Source organism: Ovis canadensis, chromosome 6, assembly GCF_042477335.2.
Source record: "Ovis canadensis isolate MfBH-ARS-UI-01 breed Bighorn chromosome 6, ARS-UI_OviCan_v2, whole genome shotgun sequence".
In the NCBI taxonomy this organism is placed as follows: Eukaryota; Metazoa; Chordata; class Mammalia; order Artiodactyla; family Bovidae; genus Ovis; species Ovis canadensis.
The window spans coordinates 111,604,130-111,625,575 of record NC_091250.1 but is presented as its reverse complement, the minus strand read 5'-3'; the positions used below and the strand labels follow the sequence as shown (position 1 = coordinate 111,625,575).

General features: G+C 40.3%; 1 protein-coding gene across 1 annotated transcript in view; it reads right to left on the bottom strand.

Annotated features, from left to right (window-relative positions):
* The window catches only part of CFAP299 (cilia and flagella associated protein 299), a 713,998-nt gene extending 692,759 nt beyond the window's left edge, over positions 1 to 21,239 (bottom strand). Inside the window, exons 1-2 of the mRNA XM_069594459.1 lie at positions 21,117 to 21,239; positions 5,113 to 5,243 (exon numbers count right to left, since the gene is read on the bottom strand). Coding sequence (XP_069450560.1) covers positions 5,113 to 5,243; positions 21,117 to 21,227 — 242 coding nt within the window. The 5' untranslated portion in view covers positions 21,228 to 21,239. The remainder of the gene's footprint in view (positions 1 to 5,112; positions 5,244 to 21,116) is intronic.
* Positions 21,240 to 21,446: the final 207 nt, after the last annotated feature.

Sequence of the window (21,446 nt, the reverse complement as noted above, 5' to 3'; positions counted from 1 at the left end):
TGTATGCCACAACTAAAAACATCCTGAGTGCCGCAACCAGGAGTGAAGATACCACATGTGGTGATGAAGACCCAGAACAGCCAAATAAATACATAAATATTAAAAAAAAAAAGAAGAAGAAGATTCTGACCCTGCTTAGTCCTGTTTCCTCACTTTTCCTTTCACAGGTGTTACTTCCCCAGCAAACCTCTCTTCTGACCCCTCACTGTCTGCTTCCTGGAGAAGCTAATCTCAGACAAGCCACAACTCTAGATTTCTTGCTTGAGCGCTATTAAATGCACAAGAATGATTTTAAAAGCATAAACTACTTGAAATAAAGTGAAAAGGTGAAACCATTTTATAGACATCAGATGTTAACTAGTAGAAAACATTAAACTTACAGAAATTCATTTAATTCACTAGCATGTGGTATTCCCTTTTGATCATAAAGTGAATCATAAATTTTGACCTTGTATCTAACTTCATCTTCAGAAAAAGTATGCTATCAATTAATAGATACTTCCAACTCCTATTTTTAAAAACAAATTGAGGGAAAATACTCCACTTAGAAATAGTGGACAGATGATAAGCTGACGATTGGTTGGAATAAGAAAGGTTGGGGACTTGTCCAACTTTTTAAATTTAGTCCCCGATGTACTTGAGGATAAAAGAATATAGGGCCTTCTCCAAAATCACTATGCATACGTGCATGCTCAGTCATGTCCAACTCTTTGTAACCCCATGGACTGTAGCCCACCAGGCTCCTCTACCCTTGGGATTTGCAGGCAAGAATACTGGAGTGGGTTGCCATTTCCTCCTCCAGGGATCTTCCCGACCCAGGGATCGAACCCAGGTCTCCTGCATCTTCTGCACTGACAGGTAAATTCTTCACCACTGAGCCACCTGGGAAGCCCCAATTACCACAGATACCCTCTCTATTTCAGCAAAAAAGATCACAGGGATCCCTATATATTTGGCATCTGAGATGTCTATCAAGCTCCCTTTATAGGAATTCCCAAAGGCGTACCACAAAGTCTCTCAAGACGATGGCAACAGCCAAGTAGTACAATTCTCAGTTCCTCCAGGGCTACTATTTATGCCCTCTGTGTTTCAGATTCTGCATGTCAGTAAAAATAAGGTCATTATCTCAGAAGCAGTTTAAAGAAGAGCTAATTCATCTCCTAAAAACATAAACTGGCCCAAAGCTAAGAGGCTGATGATCTTACAAGCTCATCCAGGAGAGTGTTCAAGCTGAGATATAACTACTCAGATATCACTACTAACTAGACCCCAATAATCCAACATTCAACCTGTGTGCAAATAGTCAACATCTTTCTTTCTATCACCCATGGAAATCAACTGAACTTCTCACTACAAATAGAGATTCTCCAGGACTTATGAGGGGAGCTACCTCAGTAAACACCAGCTAAATTAATCCCATCCTTTCTTTCCAACCTTTACAAAAAGTCTCTGCCTTGCAGCTACCCAGCTGGCATGAATCTCAGTGGATGGGGGATGAGAGATGATGTTTATGTGATAATGAAGCAGAGAGGGCTTTGAAGCAAAGGCTGAGGGAGCTAGGAGAATGCAGAGGCCACTCACCACCACTGCCGCCACCACCACCAATCCAGTAACTGTGGAAATGAGTGACCTCTAGCTGGTACAAGTTGGGATAGGGGGATGTCTTAGCAAGGGACTAGGCACAAATTAAGACAAAGAGGTAAAGAGGATGATTTGTGAAGAAGGTGAGTTTATCATGAATTGAGGCAAACTGAATGTGTGTCCATCTTCATACCCTTGTTTTCCTGATTGACTCCTGCTGCTGCTTCTGCTGCTGCTAAGTCACTTCAGTCATGTCCGACTCTGTGAGACCCCACAGACGGCAGCCCACCAGGCTCCCCCGTCCCTGGGATTCTCCAGGCAAGAACACTGGAGTGGGTTGCCATTTCCTTCTCCAATGCATGAAAGTGAAAAGTGAAAGTGAAGTCAGTCATGTCCTACTCTTCACAACCCCATGGACTACAGCCTACCAAGCTCCTCCATCCATGGGATTTTTCAGGCAAGAACACTGGAGTTGGGTGCCATTGCCTTCTCCGCATTGACTCTTCTTTGCCCTTTAAAAGTAAATTCAGCTGACATGCCTTAAGAAGAGCCTTCCCTGTTCACATTCAAATCTTGACTTAGTACTACTTCAGGGTGTTGCTGTGAGACCTATGATAGCATCTGTTATCTTCTGTTGTAACTGCCTTCCTAAATTGAGATAATTCACAAACCATAATATTCAAACTTCCAAGTTACACAATTCAATGGTTCTTAATACAGTTACAAAGCTGTACAGTCATCACCAATATCTAATTCCAGAACATTCTATCACCCAAGAAAGACAGCCCATACCCACTGGCAATCATTCTTCTTTCACTCTTCTTTCCAGCCCTTGACAAAGACAACCACAAATCTACTTTTGTCCTTATGGATCTACCAATTGTGGACACTTTAAATAAACGGGACTATATAATTTATAAACTTTTTACCTGCCTTCTTTGCTAAATCTAAATCTTTGCTAAATCAAAGTTTATTCATGTCATAGCAGAGAAGAATATTTCACTTCTTTTCAAGACTGAATAATATTCCATTGTATCTATGTATACCACATTTTTATCCATTTATCAGTTGACGGACATTTGGATTGCTTCCCCCTTTTTTTTTTTTTCTTCTTTCCCTCTTCTGTCCATGCCATGCAGCATGTGGGATCTTAGTTCCCTGACCAGGGTTTGAACCCATACCCCCTGCAGTGAAAGCTCAGAGTTTTAACCACTAAACCACCAGGGAAGTCCCGGAGTTTCTGCCCTTTTCTGGCTGCTATGAATAATCCTGCTATGAACATTGGTGTATAAGTTTTTCAGTGGACCTAAGTATTCAGTTCCCTTGGATATACACTTAGGAGTGGGATTACTGGGTCATACGGTAACTATTTGAAGAACCACCAAACTATTTCCCATTGTATACTCCCACCAGCAACATCACTCTTTTCTTTATCCAGCCCTCAGTTTTCTGGAAGGCAGGGACTAATAAGTTGTCTATAATAGCCCCTGCGCCTAGCATAACACCTAGCGCAGCACGGTTGTCTATGAGTATTTGTGAAGTGAACAACTAAGGAATCTGTTTCAACCTTGTGCTTTCTTCCAGCAAAATACTCTCTCCCAGTATCTTTAACCAGCCACTTTTATCTATGGAACTATTCTAGGAAAGTGACATACTCTTAGGTGCCAGCAATTCTTGAAATGAGTGCTCTATGATTGCTAGAGAATAGGGTTGTGATCTGCATAGGGCTGCTTGCCCACACATTAGAGAAGCTAACTAAGATAATCTCATAGTAGAATCACATGTTTTCAAGTTGGTACCAGTTGGTGGGCAGGCATATGTTCACACATATTTTCAAAGTGATCCTCAGCAAAATAGGTACAGGACATGTTTGGTGTCCAGACTCTGCTGGCCCTCCTGCCAATAACACTACAATGGACCTGGGCAGAGAAGAGAACAAAGTAACTCCCACACGGGGCAAGAGGAAACTTGTGGGGCCCATCCCATATGTGGGTAGCCTTTCCTTTCTCCAGGGGATCTTCCCAACCCAGGGATCGAACCTAGGTCTCCCACATTGCAGGTGGATTCTTTACCAGCTAAGCCACAAAGGAAGCCCAAGAGTACTGGAGTGAGTAGCCTATATATTCTCCAGCAGATCTTCCTGACCCAGGAATCGAACGGGGGTCTCCTACATTGCAGGCAGATTCTTTACCAGCTGAGCTATCACAGAAACCCCAAATGAGTGTGGAAGCAGATTCATTCTCAGAGTCTCCAGAAAAGAACTCAGTCTAGCCAACACCAGGATTTCAACTTTGTGATAGAGAGTGCAGAGAATCCAGCCAAGCCACTGTACTCGGATTTCTGACCTATAGGACGATGAATAAATACATTTGTGTAGTGTTCAGCCACTCAGTTTGTAGCAATGTGTTATGACAGCAACAGAAGACTAATATATTACTGAATGTCAGCATATTAAATTCCAGTATTCTATGGTTCTCAAGTACGAGAACCACTACTTTAATGGAAAGATCCATTAAAATTGCACGTTTCCAGAATGGATTCACAGTCCACTACCAAATGTTATTTTTATAGCAAATCCATAGGAGACATCTACTCATAATTATTGGGCATTTTTTAAAATGTTAACTAAGAATAATGTGGGCTTTCCTGGTGGCTCAGTGGTAAAAGCTTTGCCTGCCAATGCAAGAGATGTGGGTTCAATCCCTGGGTCAGGAAGATACAGCATTCTTTTTTTTAATTAATTTGTTTTTTAGTTGAAGGATAATTGCTTTACAGAATTTTGTTGTTTTCTGTCAAACGTCAACAAGAATTAGCCATAGGTAGGGAACCTATGGACAGGGGAGCCTGGCGGGCTACATCTATGGAGTCAGAAAGAGTCAGGCACAACTTAATGACTAAACAACAACAACAGCAAGAATAATATACCAATTTCTAAGTAATTATCTTCTCCAACATTTACAACTTTAGCATTAACTTTTAAAAAGAAAATAGATAATTACTTGTAAAATCCTTTTCAAATTGTCTTACTTGTTTATTCACTTTAGATGTACGTCTCTTTCCTAATACATTTAATGTATTTTATTAAATTCACATTTCATATAACCAGGTATGAGTCACATTAACAAAAGCCAGTGATTGTTAATAGAATCCAGTGAATCAGTGTTTACAAAAACATGAGAATGTAAATGAAGCCAAAGATTTACAGGCCTCAAAAGTACAAAGGCAAAAATCACTCATAGTTTTTGTGTAAAGCCAATTATATAGAATTGTGTTTTAATAGGACTTTATTGGTATGATGACCATATTGCAGTATCGATATTTTCTAAATTAGTAGCTCACAGTTGCTTGTGGCTTTCTTGCAACCATACCACAGTTCCTCCAATCCCTGATCTGCACAACACATGCTTAGAATATTCCAAGTTCTACCGGTTCCAACCAGTGCTTCTAAATTACCACAATGCCAACAAAACTGGATTTTTTTCACAGACTCTACAATGTAATATAAAATCATTTTGGAGCATGGACACTTACTTTTTCTGAGTTCTTTCAGCCAACCTTGCAATCTCTATAGCTGCCTTCCTTGCTTCAAAATCTTCTCTTTTCACCACCTCTCCAGTACCTCGGTAGCCTAGCTCCACCAACTGGCGGGCCAGACCTTCATCCTGAAAAGAAGATCGATTGTTAGGTTTGTGGATGAATGAGACATTTTATCAATGTATACTGAATAACTGTTTCAAATGAAAAAGCAAATGTGTTATAAATATGAGACAAGATATGTTAGACATGAAAAGTTAGAATTCTTTCCAACAATAATTTTATAAACATCTAATTTGTCATCTCTTTCCCAGAGATGTAAGATGGGGGAAAAAATAATAATAACATCACACACTAAATTTTCTCTAAGGGATTGGAAGACAAAAGTCTGTTATGTTTTCAATCAATTTATGAGACGAACTGTAGATAATTAATAAAGTATCCTTAAAACAATAAAACTGAGAGACAATAGTATTTATACAAGACAATAGTATTTATACAAGAAAGGCTTTATAAAAAGCAATTGCACAAAAAAGAAAACTGGGTTGCTTTCAGAAAGTTCAATACTTCAGAGAGTTACTTCCTTGAAGTCAATTAACTGATGACACAGGGCATTATAACTTCAAATACAAAGCAAAGAGCAGATGAATTTCCTATTTGAGTAGAGGGATATTGTTTCCATATAATGTCAGTACCAATAAAAACAGAGAAGTAGAAACCCAAGATGACCACAAAAAGCTTCAAACTGAAAATATATATATATATATATATATTTCCCTACAATTCTCTGGACCTTTTATATTTCAGTTATTTTTAAAATTGTCACACACATTTCTGTTACTTGCATAGCGTATTCAAAAGAGAACAGCATCTCCCTATTGAAGAGGTGATATTTTACCAGAAGTTACAAAGGCTTAAGTATTACTTGTGTGTGCGTGCACGCTAAGTCGCTTCAGTTGCATCTGACTCTGTGTGACCCTATTGACACTAGCCCACCAGGCTCCTCTGTCCATGGAATTTTTCCAGCAAGAATACTGGAGTGGCTGTCATGCCCTCCTCTAGGGGATCTTCTAGAGCCAGGGACCAAACCCATGTCTCACATTTCCTGTATTAACAGGCGTGTTCTTTACCACTAGGGCCACCTATGAAACCCCTAAGTATTACATAACAGTATGTATATTAACATTTTACATTATCCCTTATATTACCATCTTAATTAAACAGAAAATGTCTGCAATATTGTGAAAATAGCATTTATTTTATTGTTACAGACCCTCACTCAGTACATCACTGCTGAATGCAAGAACTGTCTCAGTTCAGTTCAGTTCAGTCACTCAGCTGTGTCCGACTCTTTGTGACCCCATGAACCGCAGCACGCCAGCCCTCCCTGTCCACCACCAACTCCGGAGTCCACCCAAACCCATGTCCATTGAGTCAGTGATGTCATCCAACCATCTCATCCTCTGTTGTCCCCTTCTCCTGCCCTCAATCTTTCCAGCATCAGGGTCTTTTCAAATGAGTCAGCTCTTCGCATTAGGCGGCCAGAGTACTGGAGTTTCAGCTTCAGCATCAGTCCTACCAATGAACACCTAGGACTGATCTCCTTTAGGATGGACTGGTTGGATCTCCTTTCAATCCAAGGGACTCTCAAGAGTCTTCTCCAACACCACAGTTCAAAAGCATCCATTTTTTGGTGCTCTGCTTTCTTTATAGTCCAACTCTCACATCCATACATGACTACTGGAAAAACCATAGCCTTGACTAGAAGGACCTTTGTTGACAAAGTAATGTCTCTGCTTTTGAATATGCTATCTAGGTTGGTCATAACTTTCCTTCCAAGGAGTAAGTGTCTTTTAATTTCATGGCTGCAATAACCATCTGCAGTGATTTTGGACTCTAAAAAAATAAAGTCAGCCACTGTTTCCACTGTTTCCCTATCTATTTGCCATGAAGTGATGGGACCAGATGCCATGATCTCAGTTTTCTGAATGTTGAGTTGTAAGCCAGCTTTTTCACTCTCCTCTTTCACTTTCATCAAGAGGCTCTTTAGTTCTTCTTCACTTTCTGTCTAGCAGAATTAAAATGAGAAAACTTAATTCATGGTTAATAATCTATTCAACCCACAGTGGCTATTTTAAAGTTCAAACTACTCAAACAAAATTCAGATACTATCAACGTGGAAAACCTGACTACTTTGCTTTGCTAAACACTAAAAGCAAATACTGAAACCTGTGTAGCAATATGAGTACATTTGCCAAGTGAAGACAATGCAAAGCAGCAGGGCTTGCCAGGGCTCTTTCTTGACTTGTTCCCCAGCTCACTATACTCTCTATCCCAGGCTACGTTCCTCTGAACCACAAAACTGAGCAAATGCCTCCACCTAGTGGAGTGAACATTTAATAGAAAAGGGATGCAAGATTTTGAGTTTGATTTACAAAAAATGAGATGACTTGAGTATAAATTTTCTTAAATACATTACTAAAAGTGAGCCCAGGGGAAGAATTCATAGCTGAGCTCTGTGAGACTGTGGGGTTCTTCTAGCAGCAAAATATAAGTTGCCTGTGGTCAACAGAGCATTTTATATAATAAAGACCATTAAGAAGTGGTTGTATCGACTAGCTCTTCTTTTTCTTATACCTCTTTCTGCTCTATACCACAGTGTGCTATGGAACTAACCAGCCAGGTATAAGGAACCATGGTTCCTCACACATAACTCATCAGTGATTGAATGAAACCCAACCCAACTACACTATTAACTTTGCATATGGAGTGAATTATCGTTGTGTACCCTACCAGAGCCACACTGAAGCATTTGGATAGATCTGTGTTCACTGACACTAATATGTTGTTGTTCAGTCACTACATCATGTCTGACTCTTTATGACCCCACGGACTGCAGCATGCCAGGCTTCTCTGTCCTTCACTATCTCCTGGAGCTTACTCAAACCCATGTCCATTGAGTCAGTGATGCCATCCAACCATCTCCTCGGTCATCTCCTTTTCCTGCCTTAAATCTTTCCCAGCATCAGGGTCTTTTCCAATGAGCCAGCTGTTCGCATCAGGTGGCCAGAGTACTGGAGCTTCAGCTTCAGCATCAATCCTTCCAATGGATATTCAGTGTTGATTTCCTTTAGGACTGACTGGTTCCATCTCCTCGCAGTCCAAAGGACTCTCAAGAGTCTTCTCCAGCACCACAATTCAAAGGCATCAATTCTTTGGTGCTCAGCCTTCTTTGTATTGTAACAAATGACAAGATCAAGTAGAAAGTTGAAGTTGTTTCCCCACTTAACCATAACCATGTTCTAACTGGTGGAGTCACAAGTCATCTCTCTACTTTAAATGGTTAATCATCTTTAAATAACTTATCTTTAAAGGAACAGAAATAAAGTAGTTTTATTCATTCACATATTCATTCATTCATTTGCATTTCTGGTGATTTTCATTCTTTTGTGTAGATCCAAGTTTCTTACAGACACACGATTTTTCTTCTACCTCAAAAACTTTAACAATTCTTGTAGGAAAGGCCTACTAAGGGATTTCCCTGGTGGTCCAGTGCTCCCATTGCAGGGAGCCCAGGTTCGATCCCTGGTCAGGAAACTAGATCCCACATGCTGCAACTTAGGTGTTCACATACCACAACTTGTTGAGTTCACATGTCCTTGTGTTGCAGTTAAGACCTGGCACAGCCAAATAAATAAAATAAATATTTTTTTAACAGGCTTGCTAGATGAATGGATAAGAAAGCTGTGGTACATATACACAATGGAGTATTACTCAGCCATCAAAAAGAATACATTCGAATCAGTTCTAATGAGGTGGATGAAACTGGAGCCGATTATACAGAGTGAAGTAAGCCACAAAGAAAAACACCAATACAGTATACTAATGCATATATATGGAATTTAGAAAGATGGTAATGATAACCCTGTATGCGAGACAGCAAAAGAGACACAGATGTATAGAACAGTCTTTTGGACTCTGTGAGAGAGGGAGAGGGTGGGATGATTTGGGAGAATGGCATCGAAACATGTATAATATCATATAAGAAACGAATCGCCAGTCCAGGTTCAATGCAGGATACCGGATGCTTGGGGCTGGTGCACTGCGATGACCCAGAGGGATGGTGTGGGTGGGAGGGAGGTGGGAAGGGGGTTCAGGATGGGGAGCACGTGTACACCCGTGGTGGATTCATGTTGATGTATGGCAAATCCAATATAATATTGTAAAGTAATTAGCCTCCAATTAAAATAAATAAATTTAAATTAAAAAAATAACAACAGGCCTGCTAACAAGTTATCTTGGCTTTTTTTTTTTTTACTAAAAAGAAAATATTTATTTCACCTGAATTTTTTCTTCAAGTTTTACTAAGATATAATTGACATACAGTACTATATAAGTTCAAAGTGTACAGTATAATGATTTGATTTATATACATCATGAAATGATTACTGCAGTAAGTTTAGTTCACATCTATCTCATACAGATACCAAATTAAAGAAATAGAAAAATACATACATCTTTTCCCTTGGGATGAGATCTCTTAGGATTTACTCTCAACAACTTTCAAAAATGACAGAAAGCAGCATTAATTATATTTGTCAGGTTATACATTATATCCCTAGTACTTATTCAGCTTATAATTGCAAGTCTGTACCTTTGCACTGCCTTCATTTAATTCCCCCTCCCTCCACCCTCCTCAATGTCTGGTAACCACAAATCTGATCTTTTTCTAAGAGTATGTTTGTTTGTCTGTTTGTTTTAAAGTACATTGACCTACAACACTGTTAATTCCAGTTACACAGCAAGGAGATTTCATATTCCTATCAAATAATAACCATGATATCTAATTAACAAATATCTCACCATATAAAGATATTACATAGTTATTGACTATTCCCCACACTGTACATTTCATACCCATGACTCGCACACTTCTGTGCACCTGGAAGTCTTTATCTCTTAATATCCCTCATCTATTTCTCTCCTCCCTCTAATTCATTCCCATTTGGCAATCACCTGTTTGTTCTCTGTATCTATCACTCTTCTTATGTTTTGTTAAATATAGCTGTTCATTTTTTTTTCTAGATTCTACATATAAGTGAGATCATGGAGTATTTGTCTTTGTCTGTCTATTTATTTCATTTAGCATAATGCCCTCTAGGCCCCTCCATGTTGACAGAAATGGCAGGGTTTCATTCTTTTTATGGCTGAGTAATATTCTATTGTAACCACATCTTTATTCATTCATCTGTTAATGGCACTTAGGTGTTTCCATATCTTGGCTAATATAAATAATAATGCAGTGAACACAGGGGTGCCTATGTCTTTTTGAATTAATATTTTCATTTTCTTTGGAGTAGAATTGCTGGATCATATGGTAGCTCTAGTTTTAAATTCTTAAGTCTCCATACTCTCTCCCACAGTGACTGCAGCAATTTACATGCTCTTCAACTGTGCATGAAGATTCCCCTTTCTCAACATCCTCATCAATATTTGTTATTTGTTGTCTTTGATAACAGCCATTCTGAAATTTGTGAGGTGCTACCTTATGGGTTTGATTTGCATTTCCCTGATGACTAGCCAGGCTTCAGCAATATGTGAACCGTGAACTTCCAGATGTTCAAGCTGGTTTTAGAAAAGGCAGAGGAACAAGAGATCAAATTGCCAACATCCACTGGATCAATGAAAAAGCAAGAGAGTTCCAGAAAAAACATCTATTTTTGCTTCATTGACTATGCCAAAGCCTTTGACTATGTGGATCACAATAAACCGTGGAAAATTCTGAAAGAGATGGGAATACCAGACCACCTGACCTGCCTCTTGAGAAACCTGTAGGCAGGTCAGGAAGCAACAGTTAGAACTGGACATGGAACAACAGACTGGTTCCAAATAGGAAAAGGAATACATCAAGGCTGTATATTGTCACCCTGCTTATTTAACTTATATGCAGAGTACATCATGAGAAATGCTGGACTGGAAGAAGCACAAGCTGGAATCAAGATTGCCGGGAGAAATATCAATCACCTCAGATATGCAGATGACACCACCCTTATGTCAGAAAGTGAAGAGGAACTAAAAAGCCTCTTGATGAAAGTGAAAGAGGAGAGCGAAAAAGTTGGCTTAAAGCTCAACATTCAGAAAACAAAGATCATGGCTTCTGGTCTCATCACTTCATGGGAAATAGATGGGGAAACAGTAGAAACAGTGTCAGACTTTATTTTGGGGGGCTCCAAAATCACGGCAGATGGTGACTGCAGCCATGAAATTAAAAGACGCATACTCCTTGGAAGGAAACTTATGACCAACCTAGATAGCATGTTAAAAAGCAGAGACATTACTTTGTCAACAAAGGTCCATCTAGTCAAGGCTATGGTTTTTCCAGTAGTCATGTATGGATGTGAGAGTTGGACTATAAAGAAAGCTGAGCGCAGAAGAATTGTGAGCTTTTGAATTGTGGTGTTGTAGAAGACTCTTGAGAGTCTTTTGGACTGCAAGGAGATCTAACCAGTCCATCCTAAAGGATATCAGTCCTGAATATTCACTGGAAGGAACGATCCTGAAGCTGAAACTCCAATACTTTGGCCACCTGATGCGGAGAGCTGACTCATTTGAAAAGACCCTGATGCTGGGAAAGATTGAGGGCAGGAAGAGAAGGGGACAACAGAGGATGAGATAGTTGGATGGCATCACCAATTCAATGGACGTGAGTTTGGGTAAACTCCGGGAGTTGGTGATAGACAGGGAAGCCTGGCATGCTGTGGTTCATGGGGTTGCAAAGAGTCGGACACGACTGAGCGACTGAACTGAACTGAACTGAACTGATGACTAGTGATACTGAGCAACTTTTCATACATCTGCTGGCCATTTGTGTATCTTCTGTGGAAAAATATCTATTCTGGTTGTCTCATTTCTTTAATCATCTTGTTTGGGTTTTTCTGATGTAGAGTTGTATGAGTTTTTTGTATATTTTGGGTATTAACCCTTCTCAAGTGTATCATCTGCAAATATCTTCTCCTATTTACTAAGTGGCCTTTTGTTTTGTTGATAGTTTCTTTTGCTATGCAAAAGCCTTTTAATGTGATGTAGTACCATTTGTCTACCATTTTTGTTTTTGTTTTCCTTGCCTGGGCAGATACATCCAGAAATGTATTTCCCAGACCAGCGTAATAGAATGTACAGGCTATGCTTTCTTCTAGAAGTTTCATAGTTTCAAGTCTTGCATTTAAGTCTTTAATCCATTTTGAATTTATTTTTGTACGTAGTATAAGGAAGTACTCCAGTTTGACCTTTTTGCACACAGTTGTCCAGTTTTCCCAAAAACATTTATTGAAGAGGCTGTCTTTTCCCATTGTATATTCCTGTCTTCTTTGTCATAGACTAATTGCCCAATAGAGTATGAGTTCATTTCTGGACTCACTCTTCTGTTCTATTGATCTGTATCTGCTTTTGTGCCAATACTATATTATTTTGATTACCATAGCCTTGCAGTATAATTTTAAATCCAGTTCTTTCTATATTGATTGCTTTAGATATTTGATGTCTCCTCTGTTTCCATAAAAATTTTAGAATTTGTACTAGTTCTATGAAAAATCCCACTTGTATTTTACCTTTTTTATTTTTATTTTTTTACTTTACAATACTGTATTGGTTTTGCCATACATCAACATGAATCCACCACAGGTGTACATAAGTTCCCACTCCTGAACTGCTCCCACCTTCCTCCCCATACCATCCCTCTGGGTTATCCCAGTGCACCAACCCCAAGCATCCTGTATCCTGCATCGAACCTAGACTGGCAATTCATTTCTTATATGATATTATACATGTTTTGATGCCATTCTCCCAAATCATCCCACCCTCTCCCTCTCCCACAGAGTCAAAAAGTCTGTTCTGTACATCTGTATCTCTTTTGCTGTCTTGCATACAGGGTTATCGTTACCATCTTTCTAAATTCCATATATATGCGTTCGTATACTGTATTGGTGTTTTTCTTTCTGGCTTACTTCACTCTGTATAAATCGGCTCCAGGTTCATCCACCTCATTAGAACTGATTCAAATGTATTCTTTTTGATGGCTGAGTAATACTCCATTGTGTATATGTACCACAGCTTTCTTATCCATTCATCTGCTGATGGACATCTAGATTGCTTCCATGTCCTGGCTATAAACAGTGCTGCAATGAACACTGGGGTACACGTGTCTCTTTCAATTCTAGTTTCCTTGGTGTGTATGCCCAGCAGTGGGATTGCTGGGTCATAAGGCAGTTCTGTTTCCAGTTTTTTAAGGAATCTCCACACTGTTCTCCATAATGGCTGTACTAGTTTGCATTCCTACCAACAGTGTAAGAGGGTTCCCTTTTCTCCACACCTTCTCCAGCATTTATTGCTTGTAGACTTTTGGATCACAGCCATTCTGACTGGTGTGAAATGGTACCTCATCGTGGTCTTGATTTGCATTTCTCTGATAATGAATGATGTTGATCATCTTTTCATATGTTTGTTAGCCATCTGTATGTCTTCTTTGGAGAAGTGTCTGTTTAGTTCTTTGGCCCATTTTTTGATTGGGTCATTTATTTTTCTGGAATTGAGCTGCATGAGTTGCTTGTATATTTTTGAGATTAGTTGTTTGTCAGTTGCTTCATTTGCTATTATTTTCTCCCATTCCGAAGGCTGTCTTTTAATAAGGACTGCATTGAATCTGTAGATTGTCTTGGGTAGTAGAGTCATTTTAACAATATTAATTCCTCCAATCATGAGCACTGTATATCTTTCCGTCTGTTTGTGTTGTCTTTAGTTTCCTTCATCAGTGTCTTATGGTTTTCCAAGTACAGGTAATCTATCTCCTTAGTTAAATTCATTCTTAAGTATTCTGTTCTGTTTGATGCAGTTACAAACAGGATTGTTTTTTCAGTTTCCTTTTCAGATAGTTCATTGTTAGCATATGGGAAAGCAACAGGTTTCTGCATATTAATTTTGTATACTGCAACTTTACTAAATCGCATGATGAGTTCCTATAATTTTTTGATGGTGTCTGAGGATTTATTGGGGCTTCCTTGGTAGCTCAGATGATAAAGAATCCACCTGCAATGCTTCTTTGGTGGCTCAAACAGTAAAGAATCTGCCTGCAATGCAAAAGACCTAGGTTCAATTCTTGGGTTGGGAAGATCCCCTGGAGAAGGAAATGGCAACCCACTCCAGTTGTCTTGCCTAGAGAATTCCATGCACAGAGGAGCCTGGAAAGCTACAGTCCACGGGGTCGCAAAGAGTTGGACACTACTGAGTGACTAACACTTAGGATTTATTATGTATAGTATCATATCACCTGCAAAGAGTGGTGGTTTTACTTCTTCCTCTCCAATTTGTATTCTTTTTATTTCTTTTTCTTCTCTAATCACTATGACTAGGATTTACAATACTATGTTGAACAAAAGTGGCAAGTGTGGGCATCCTTCTCTTATTCTTGACCTTAGATAAAATGCTTTCAACTTTCTACTGTTAAGTATGATGACAGCTGTGGGTTTGTCATATATAGCCTTTATTATTTTGATGTATGTTTCCTTTACACCCACTTTGTTGAGAGTCTTTATCAGAAATGGATACTGAATACTGTCAAAAGCTTTTGACTACATCTATTGAAATGATCATATCATTTTCATTCAGCAATTTGTTAATAACATCATATTAATAAATTGTTGAATGAAATTGGATTAGTCAATATTAAGCCACATTGATTGATTAGTGAATATTGAGCCATCCTTGTATCTCTAGAATAAATCCCATTTGACCATGGTGTATGATCCTTTTAATGTTTTATTGAATTCAGTTTGCTAACATCTTGTTGAGGATTTTTGAGGATATTGATCTATGATTTTCTTTTCTGTGTGTGATATCTTTGTCCAGTTTTGGTATCTGGGTGATGTTGGCTTTGCAGAGTGAGTTTGGAAGCATTACTTCTGCTTTAATTTTTTGAAGTGTCGAAAGGGATAGGAGTTAACTCTTCTCCAAATGCTTGGTAGAATTCACCTGAGAAGCTATCTGCTCCTGGACTTTGTTTGCTGAGAGTTAGTTTATTACTGATTCAATTTCATTAGTGGTAATTGGTCTGTTCATATTTTCTATTTCTTCCTGGTTCAGACGTGAGAGAGTGTACATTTCTAGGAATCTGTCCATTTCTACAGGGTTGTCCATTTTATTGTCATACAGTTGTTCAGAGTAGTCTCAAACAGTCCTTTGTATCTCTGTGGCATCAATTATAACATTTCCTTTTTTACTTTTGATTTTATTTGTTTGGGCCTTCTCTCTTTTTTATTTGATAAGACTGGGTAAAAGTTTATCAACTGTATTTATCTTTCAAAGAAATAACTTAAGTTCACTGATCTTTTCTGTTATTTTTCTAGTCTCTATTCACGACTTTTTTGCTCTGATCTTTATGGTTTCTTTGTTTCTACTCAGTTCAGGTTTTGTTTGCTTGTCTTTTTCTAGTTCCTTTAGGTGCAAGTCTAGGTTGCTTATTTGAGATTTTTCTTGTTTCCTAAAAAGCTTCTTTCATTATCCACTTCCCTCTTAGAACTGCTTTTGCTTTCATCCCCTAGATTTTGGATTGTTGGTCTTCTCTTTTATCTTTTTCAGGAACTTGTTGTTTTCTCTTTGATTTCTTCAGTTATTTCACTTGATTTTTGAAAGACATTTTTGCTGGATTAGTGTTACAGGCTGACTTTTTAATCTTTCGGCACTTTAGAGAATGTTATCCCATTATACCATGGCTTGTATTATTTCTGATGAGAAGTGCAGTCTTTCCTGTCTGAGTCCATCTTTGCATTCCTATGATAAACCACACTACTTAAGAGTAGTATTTAGCAGTCTCTGATCTATTATTTCTTATTATATTCCTAGATTCATTTCTCACTCAGTAAGTAAAATTAGTCTTTAGCTTTCCATTTTGTGCTATCATTTTCTAGATTGATGTCAGGGCTATACAAATCCTATAAATGATTTAAGAAAACTACATGCTTTTCATTAATTTTTAATTATGTAAGTTAGACTTTAATTCATTCTCCCTGTGAAAAGTAAAATGTGGCAGATACGGTGAATCTGTATTCTGTCAACTTAGCTAAGCTAAGTTAGAGCTTTGTTTCCATAACTTTCCTTCCTTAGTTAGTTACAGGTTAGGTTGGACCACAAGAGACATTTGCAATAGATGTGGATGATAGAAGAGCAACCATATTGTTCTAGTTCTTACAGGATCTTCTCCTTTACCTCCTCCAACTCCTGGGTCAGGTGTATGAGTACGTTTATCTCTGTGACTAAAGATATTAGCTTCTTCTGCAGAGCTCCTCCTACCATCAAAGTTGGAAGTGTAGAAAAGGTGACAGCCTGATCCAAGTTCCAGTTTGTCCCTATGAATTCTAGTGCACTTTTACAGGTCCATTTCCCCTTGTTTCCCCCACTTCTCACGTAGCTTTACTTCCTGGCTATCTATCTGTCCTAATGACTTCAGGTTCCAGACACTAAAGAAACAGCCCTTCATCAACCATTTAAATAGTTCTCATAACGGTGTAAGGGAAAATCTCCATAAAAAAGTAAACATACATGACACACATATATTTGCATCTGTGTGTATGTGTGTGTGCGTGTGCATGTTCTGCTTCTCTTAGTGAACCCTGAATGAGTCACAGTTGGCTATTGGCAAGGATTCCAGAGGAATGGAAATTTAAAGGACAGATTGACTGGTTCTAGGTTACCTAGAATTGGTTCTCTGACCTTATTAAAGGTATTACAAGCCCTCTTTACAGTAGAAAAGATTATGCTGTAGTCAGTGAAGTGCAGAGGCCAAGTTTTAATTTATCAACTTTACAGACTTGCCAAGAAGTCAGGGCTTTGGGTAACCAAGTGTTTTTTGCCAGAGTATAATTTAGTGGCAATAAGAAAGATAATGGCATTGGTTGCTTCTAAGTGTGCTGAACGCTATGGGAAAAGAAAATGAAAAGCCCAAGTCTTAGGGATTAGCCAGACACTTGGTAGCAGGTTAGTTACACACGACTACCTCCATCATGAAAGGGGAAAACATTTGATATAGTTTCATGATATTTAAAAGCTTTTTTCCAAGAGAAAAAAATACTCCATAGGCCATTACATAGCGGAGCAGACTTATGACTATAGCCAGAAGAGGCAAACCCCTTACTACCAAATGTATCTGTTCCTATCAGATTGAATTATTGACCTTTCCAAAGTTGAAGGGGCTAATGTGTTCTATTTGCCACCAAGTGGTTGGTTGGTTCCCTTGAGAAATGGTGCTATATTGTAGGTATTCAACTTGGTTGCTGACAGTCAAATGCCTGTCATTTGAGTTGGATGTTCAGCTACATCAGCCTTTGCAAGAGGGCACGCATGCTACTGGGCCCATGTGTAGCTTCTGTCTTCTTCCATGCCCCCATTATGCCAGCACTAAAGTGGCCAGTGAAAGAAGTTGGCTGACAACAAATGGCTTAACTAATATCAAATTTAACAGTAAATGTCTTTACCTTTCCTCCAAACATAGTCATCATTTTCCATTTTGGAGACCTTTGAAATTATGATTAATATAACACAAAGTATTAATTTCTCACTCCTAATTAACATCAACGAGTTTCATTGCTAACTCACATGAAAAACTCTGCCTTAAAAAAATCGAAACCTTTCTTAACAATATTAAGCTTAAGCTTGGCAATCGTGCACATGTGCTACAAAGATAATTATATCCTATTGGGATATTTATTGTCTATACTTCATTATTATTTATTTAGATATTCAAAAATTTAGATTCAAACATTGTTTGACACCACTACTTTTTGCCCCTCATTTATTTCAGTGACTTCCATTGCAAGGCATAAAACTGAACTTTCATGATTTTAATTTTATATTATCTGTATAAAATATCAAAAGCTTGATTTTTAAGTCAGAAAATATGTTGGAAATACCACCTGGCTTTTTTTTAACACGTAATTCCAGAAAGATCAAATTTTCTGCGCAAGGTCACACAATTTGTTCATGGAAAAGATAGGACTAAAGTGGGATATTTCTACTTCCTTAAAATTATGTTCCTGGACTTCCCTGGTGGCACAGTGGGTAAGAATCCACCTGCCAATGCAGGGGACGCAGATTCAGTCCCTGGCTGGGAAGATTCCACCTGCCTCAGAGCAACTAACCCCATGAGTCACAACTACTGAGCCCGTGCTCTAGAACCCTCCAGCTGAAACTACTGAGCCCACATGCCACAACTAGTGCAGGCTGGAAGCTCTAGGGAAGCAGGTCAGGTGGCCTAGTATTCCCATCTCCTTAAGAGTTTTCCACGGTTTGTTGTGATCCACACAGTCAAAGGCTTTGGCATAGTCAATAAAGTAGAAGTAGATGTTTTCCTGGAACTCTCTTGCTTTTTCAATGATCCGACAGATGTTGGCATTTTGATCTCTTGTTCCTCTGCCTTTTCTAAAACCAGCTTCAACATCTGGAAGTTCACGATTCACGTACTATTGAAGCCTGGCTTGGAGAATTTTGAGCGTTACTTTGCTAGCATTGAGATGAGAGCAACTGTGCAGTAGTTTGAACAATGGACTGGTTCCAAACTGGGAAAGGAGTATGACAAGGCTGTATATTGTCACCCTGCTTATTTAACTTATATGCAGAGTACATCATGCAAAATGCTGGGCTGGATGAAGCACGAGCTGGAATCAAGATTGCCAGGAAAAATATCAATAACCTCAGATGTGCAAATGACACCACCCTTATGGTAGAAAGTGAGGAAGAACTGAAGAGCCTCTTGATGAAAGTGAAAGAGGAGAGTGAAAAAGTTGGCTTACAATTCAACATTTGAAAAACTAAGATCATGGCATCTGGTCCCTCACTTCATGGCAAATAGATGGGGAAACAGTGAGAGACTTTATATTTGGGGGCTCCAAGATCACTGTAGATGGTGACTGCAGCCATGAAATTAAAAGCCACTCGCTCCTTGGAAGAAAAGTTATGACCAACCTAGACAGCATATTAAAAAGCAGAGATATTACTTTGCCAATAAAGGTCTGTCTAGTCAAAGCTATGGTTTTTCTAGTAGTCATGTTTGGATGTGGGAGTTGGACTATAAAGAAAGCTGAGCGCCGAAGAATTTATGCTTTTGAACTGTGGTGTTGGAAAAGACTCGAGAGTCTCTTGGACTGCAAGGAGATCCAACCAGTCCATTCTAAAGGAGATCATCCTGGGTGTTCTTTGGAAGGAATGATGCTAAAGCTGAAGCTTCAATACTTTGGCCACCTCATGAGAAGAACTGACTCATTGAAAAAGACCCTGATGCTGAGAAAGATTGAAGGCAGAAGGAGAAGGAGATGACAGAGGTTGAGATGGTTGGATGGCATCACCGACTCCCTGGACATGAGTTTGAGCAAGCTCCAGGAGTTGGTGATAAACAGGGAAGCCTGGCGTGCCGCAGTCCATGGGGTCGCAGAAAGTCGGACATGACTGAGCGACTGAACTGAACTGAAGCTCCAGGGACCGCAAGCCACAACTACTGAGGGCCTGTGCGGCAACCACTGAAGCCCTCACACCTGAAGCCTGTGCTCCCACAACAAGAAAAGCCACGGCAATAAGAAGCCCAGGAACAGCAATGAGAAGCCCAAGAACCACAACTAGAGAAAGCTAGAGGGCAGCAACAAAGGCCCAGTGCAGCCAAGGATAAACAATAAATGAAAGCATTGTGTACATGTCAAATATATTGTATCAAAAAAAATTATGTTCCTATGTAGCACATGACTGCGTTTTGAGAAGCACTTTTCAGACCTTGGAATCCCCACTGAAGTAAAATCTAACTTTTAAGACGATCATTTTGGACTCCAAATCCAAAAATTTCAATCCACTAAAAGACAGAATTACTGTTGTGGTGAATAAGTATTTGTGGAGTTCACTGCAAGATACACATCCTTCTCAGACTCAGATGTGGAGTGGACCCACATAGCAGTGCTTGCTCTCTCTGGCCTAAATATGGGGCAACTTGGGGTTCTGGGGTCTGGCTCCACAACAGCATAATTTCCAAGTCAGTGTCCATTTAGTCGGCCTGGTCTGCGGACTGTATCAGGGCTAGGGAACGTTCAGTCCATATCCTGCTTCTCAGGACCCGCAGCCCATTATTCCCCGCCCCCTCCCCCACCCACCCCTCATCCTGATTCTCCTCCAGGAGGCCAAGCGCTTTATCCTCTGCCCTCCTCCCAGCCCCCGACTTGCTCCCCATCCATCCCCAGCACCTTTAAGAAGCCAGAGGAGGACTGTAGCCAATCCCAATTACGTCCGATTTTGCTGCGTTGTAGGCTTTTTTTTTTTTTTAACTGTCAACAATAGTTGTGCTCCATCAACTCGGTAAACAGGAGTCAGCTTATGCCTGCACTTACAGGGAGCTGTAACGTGTACCTGTAATTAAAGCGCTTTCGGAACCAACTAGCTGGGGGTGACAGTTCAGGGAACCAAATGCCTAGTAAAACACCAGATACACCTGGCAGGATACTGCCTTCTGTTCTTTGGTACAAACTGGCAAAAAGAAACAGGGCGTCAGACCTGAACTGCAGCCCCCGGAACGGTCTCCGGGGGTCTCCAAATCCAGCCCCGCAGCTCGCAAAGGCAGGACTTTGGAAGCGGAGCGGCCAGGAGGCGGCGAGGGCGGCGCTGGGCAGACAACCCGGGTTCCGCGGCGCGTGTGGTGCGCGTGCGCACGGGCACGGGTCTGCGCAGCGTCACGGACGCAAGGGGCCGGGATGCCGCGCAGACCCAGGTAGTGGGGGCGGGAAGGCGCCGTGGGGTAGGGACACGGACACGGCGGCGCTGCACCGCCGTGGCTTTGGAGCCGCGGTCGGGAAACTGCCGCGCGTGCAGTCCCCAAGCTTCACCGCCAGGGGGCAAACACCCCACGACCCCGGGGCTCAGGATCGTGCGCGGACCCAGGGAACGCAAAGGCGGTGGCCACCCTACTGGGCGGCCGCCCTTACCTCCAGGTAGTACAAGTCCAGGGTGGTGATCTGCGAGTCCAGAAAATCTTCGTAGGTGTTGAACTGCGTGACTATATTGTCCACGGTGGTCAACGCTTCGTCCTGATCCATCGCGGTTGCCTTGGCCGAAGCGTCCTTAGCTACGGAGGCCCGGGGGCAGGGTCAGAAGATTCCACCCACTTCGTCCCTTCCAATCAGTTAGAAACCGGTGCTGACTTTGGGGCGTTAATCCCACCCCCTTCTCTGGTTAGGGTTTCAGGTTCCCGTCTCACTCCTAGGAACGCCGTCTCAAATTACCCTCCCCAAGTTCAGGCCTGACGACTTCAGTAG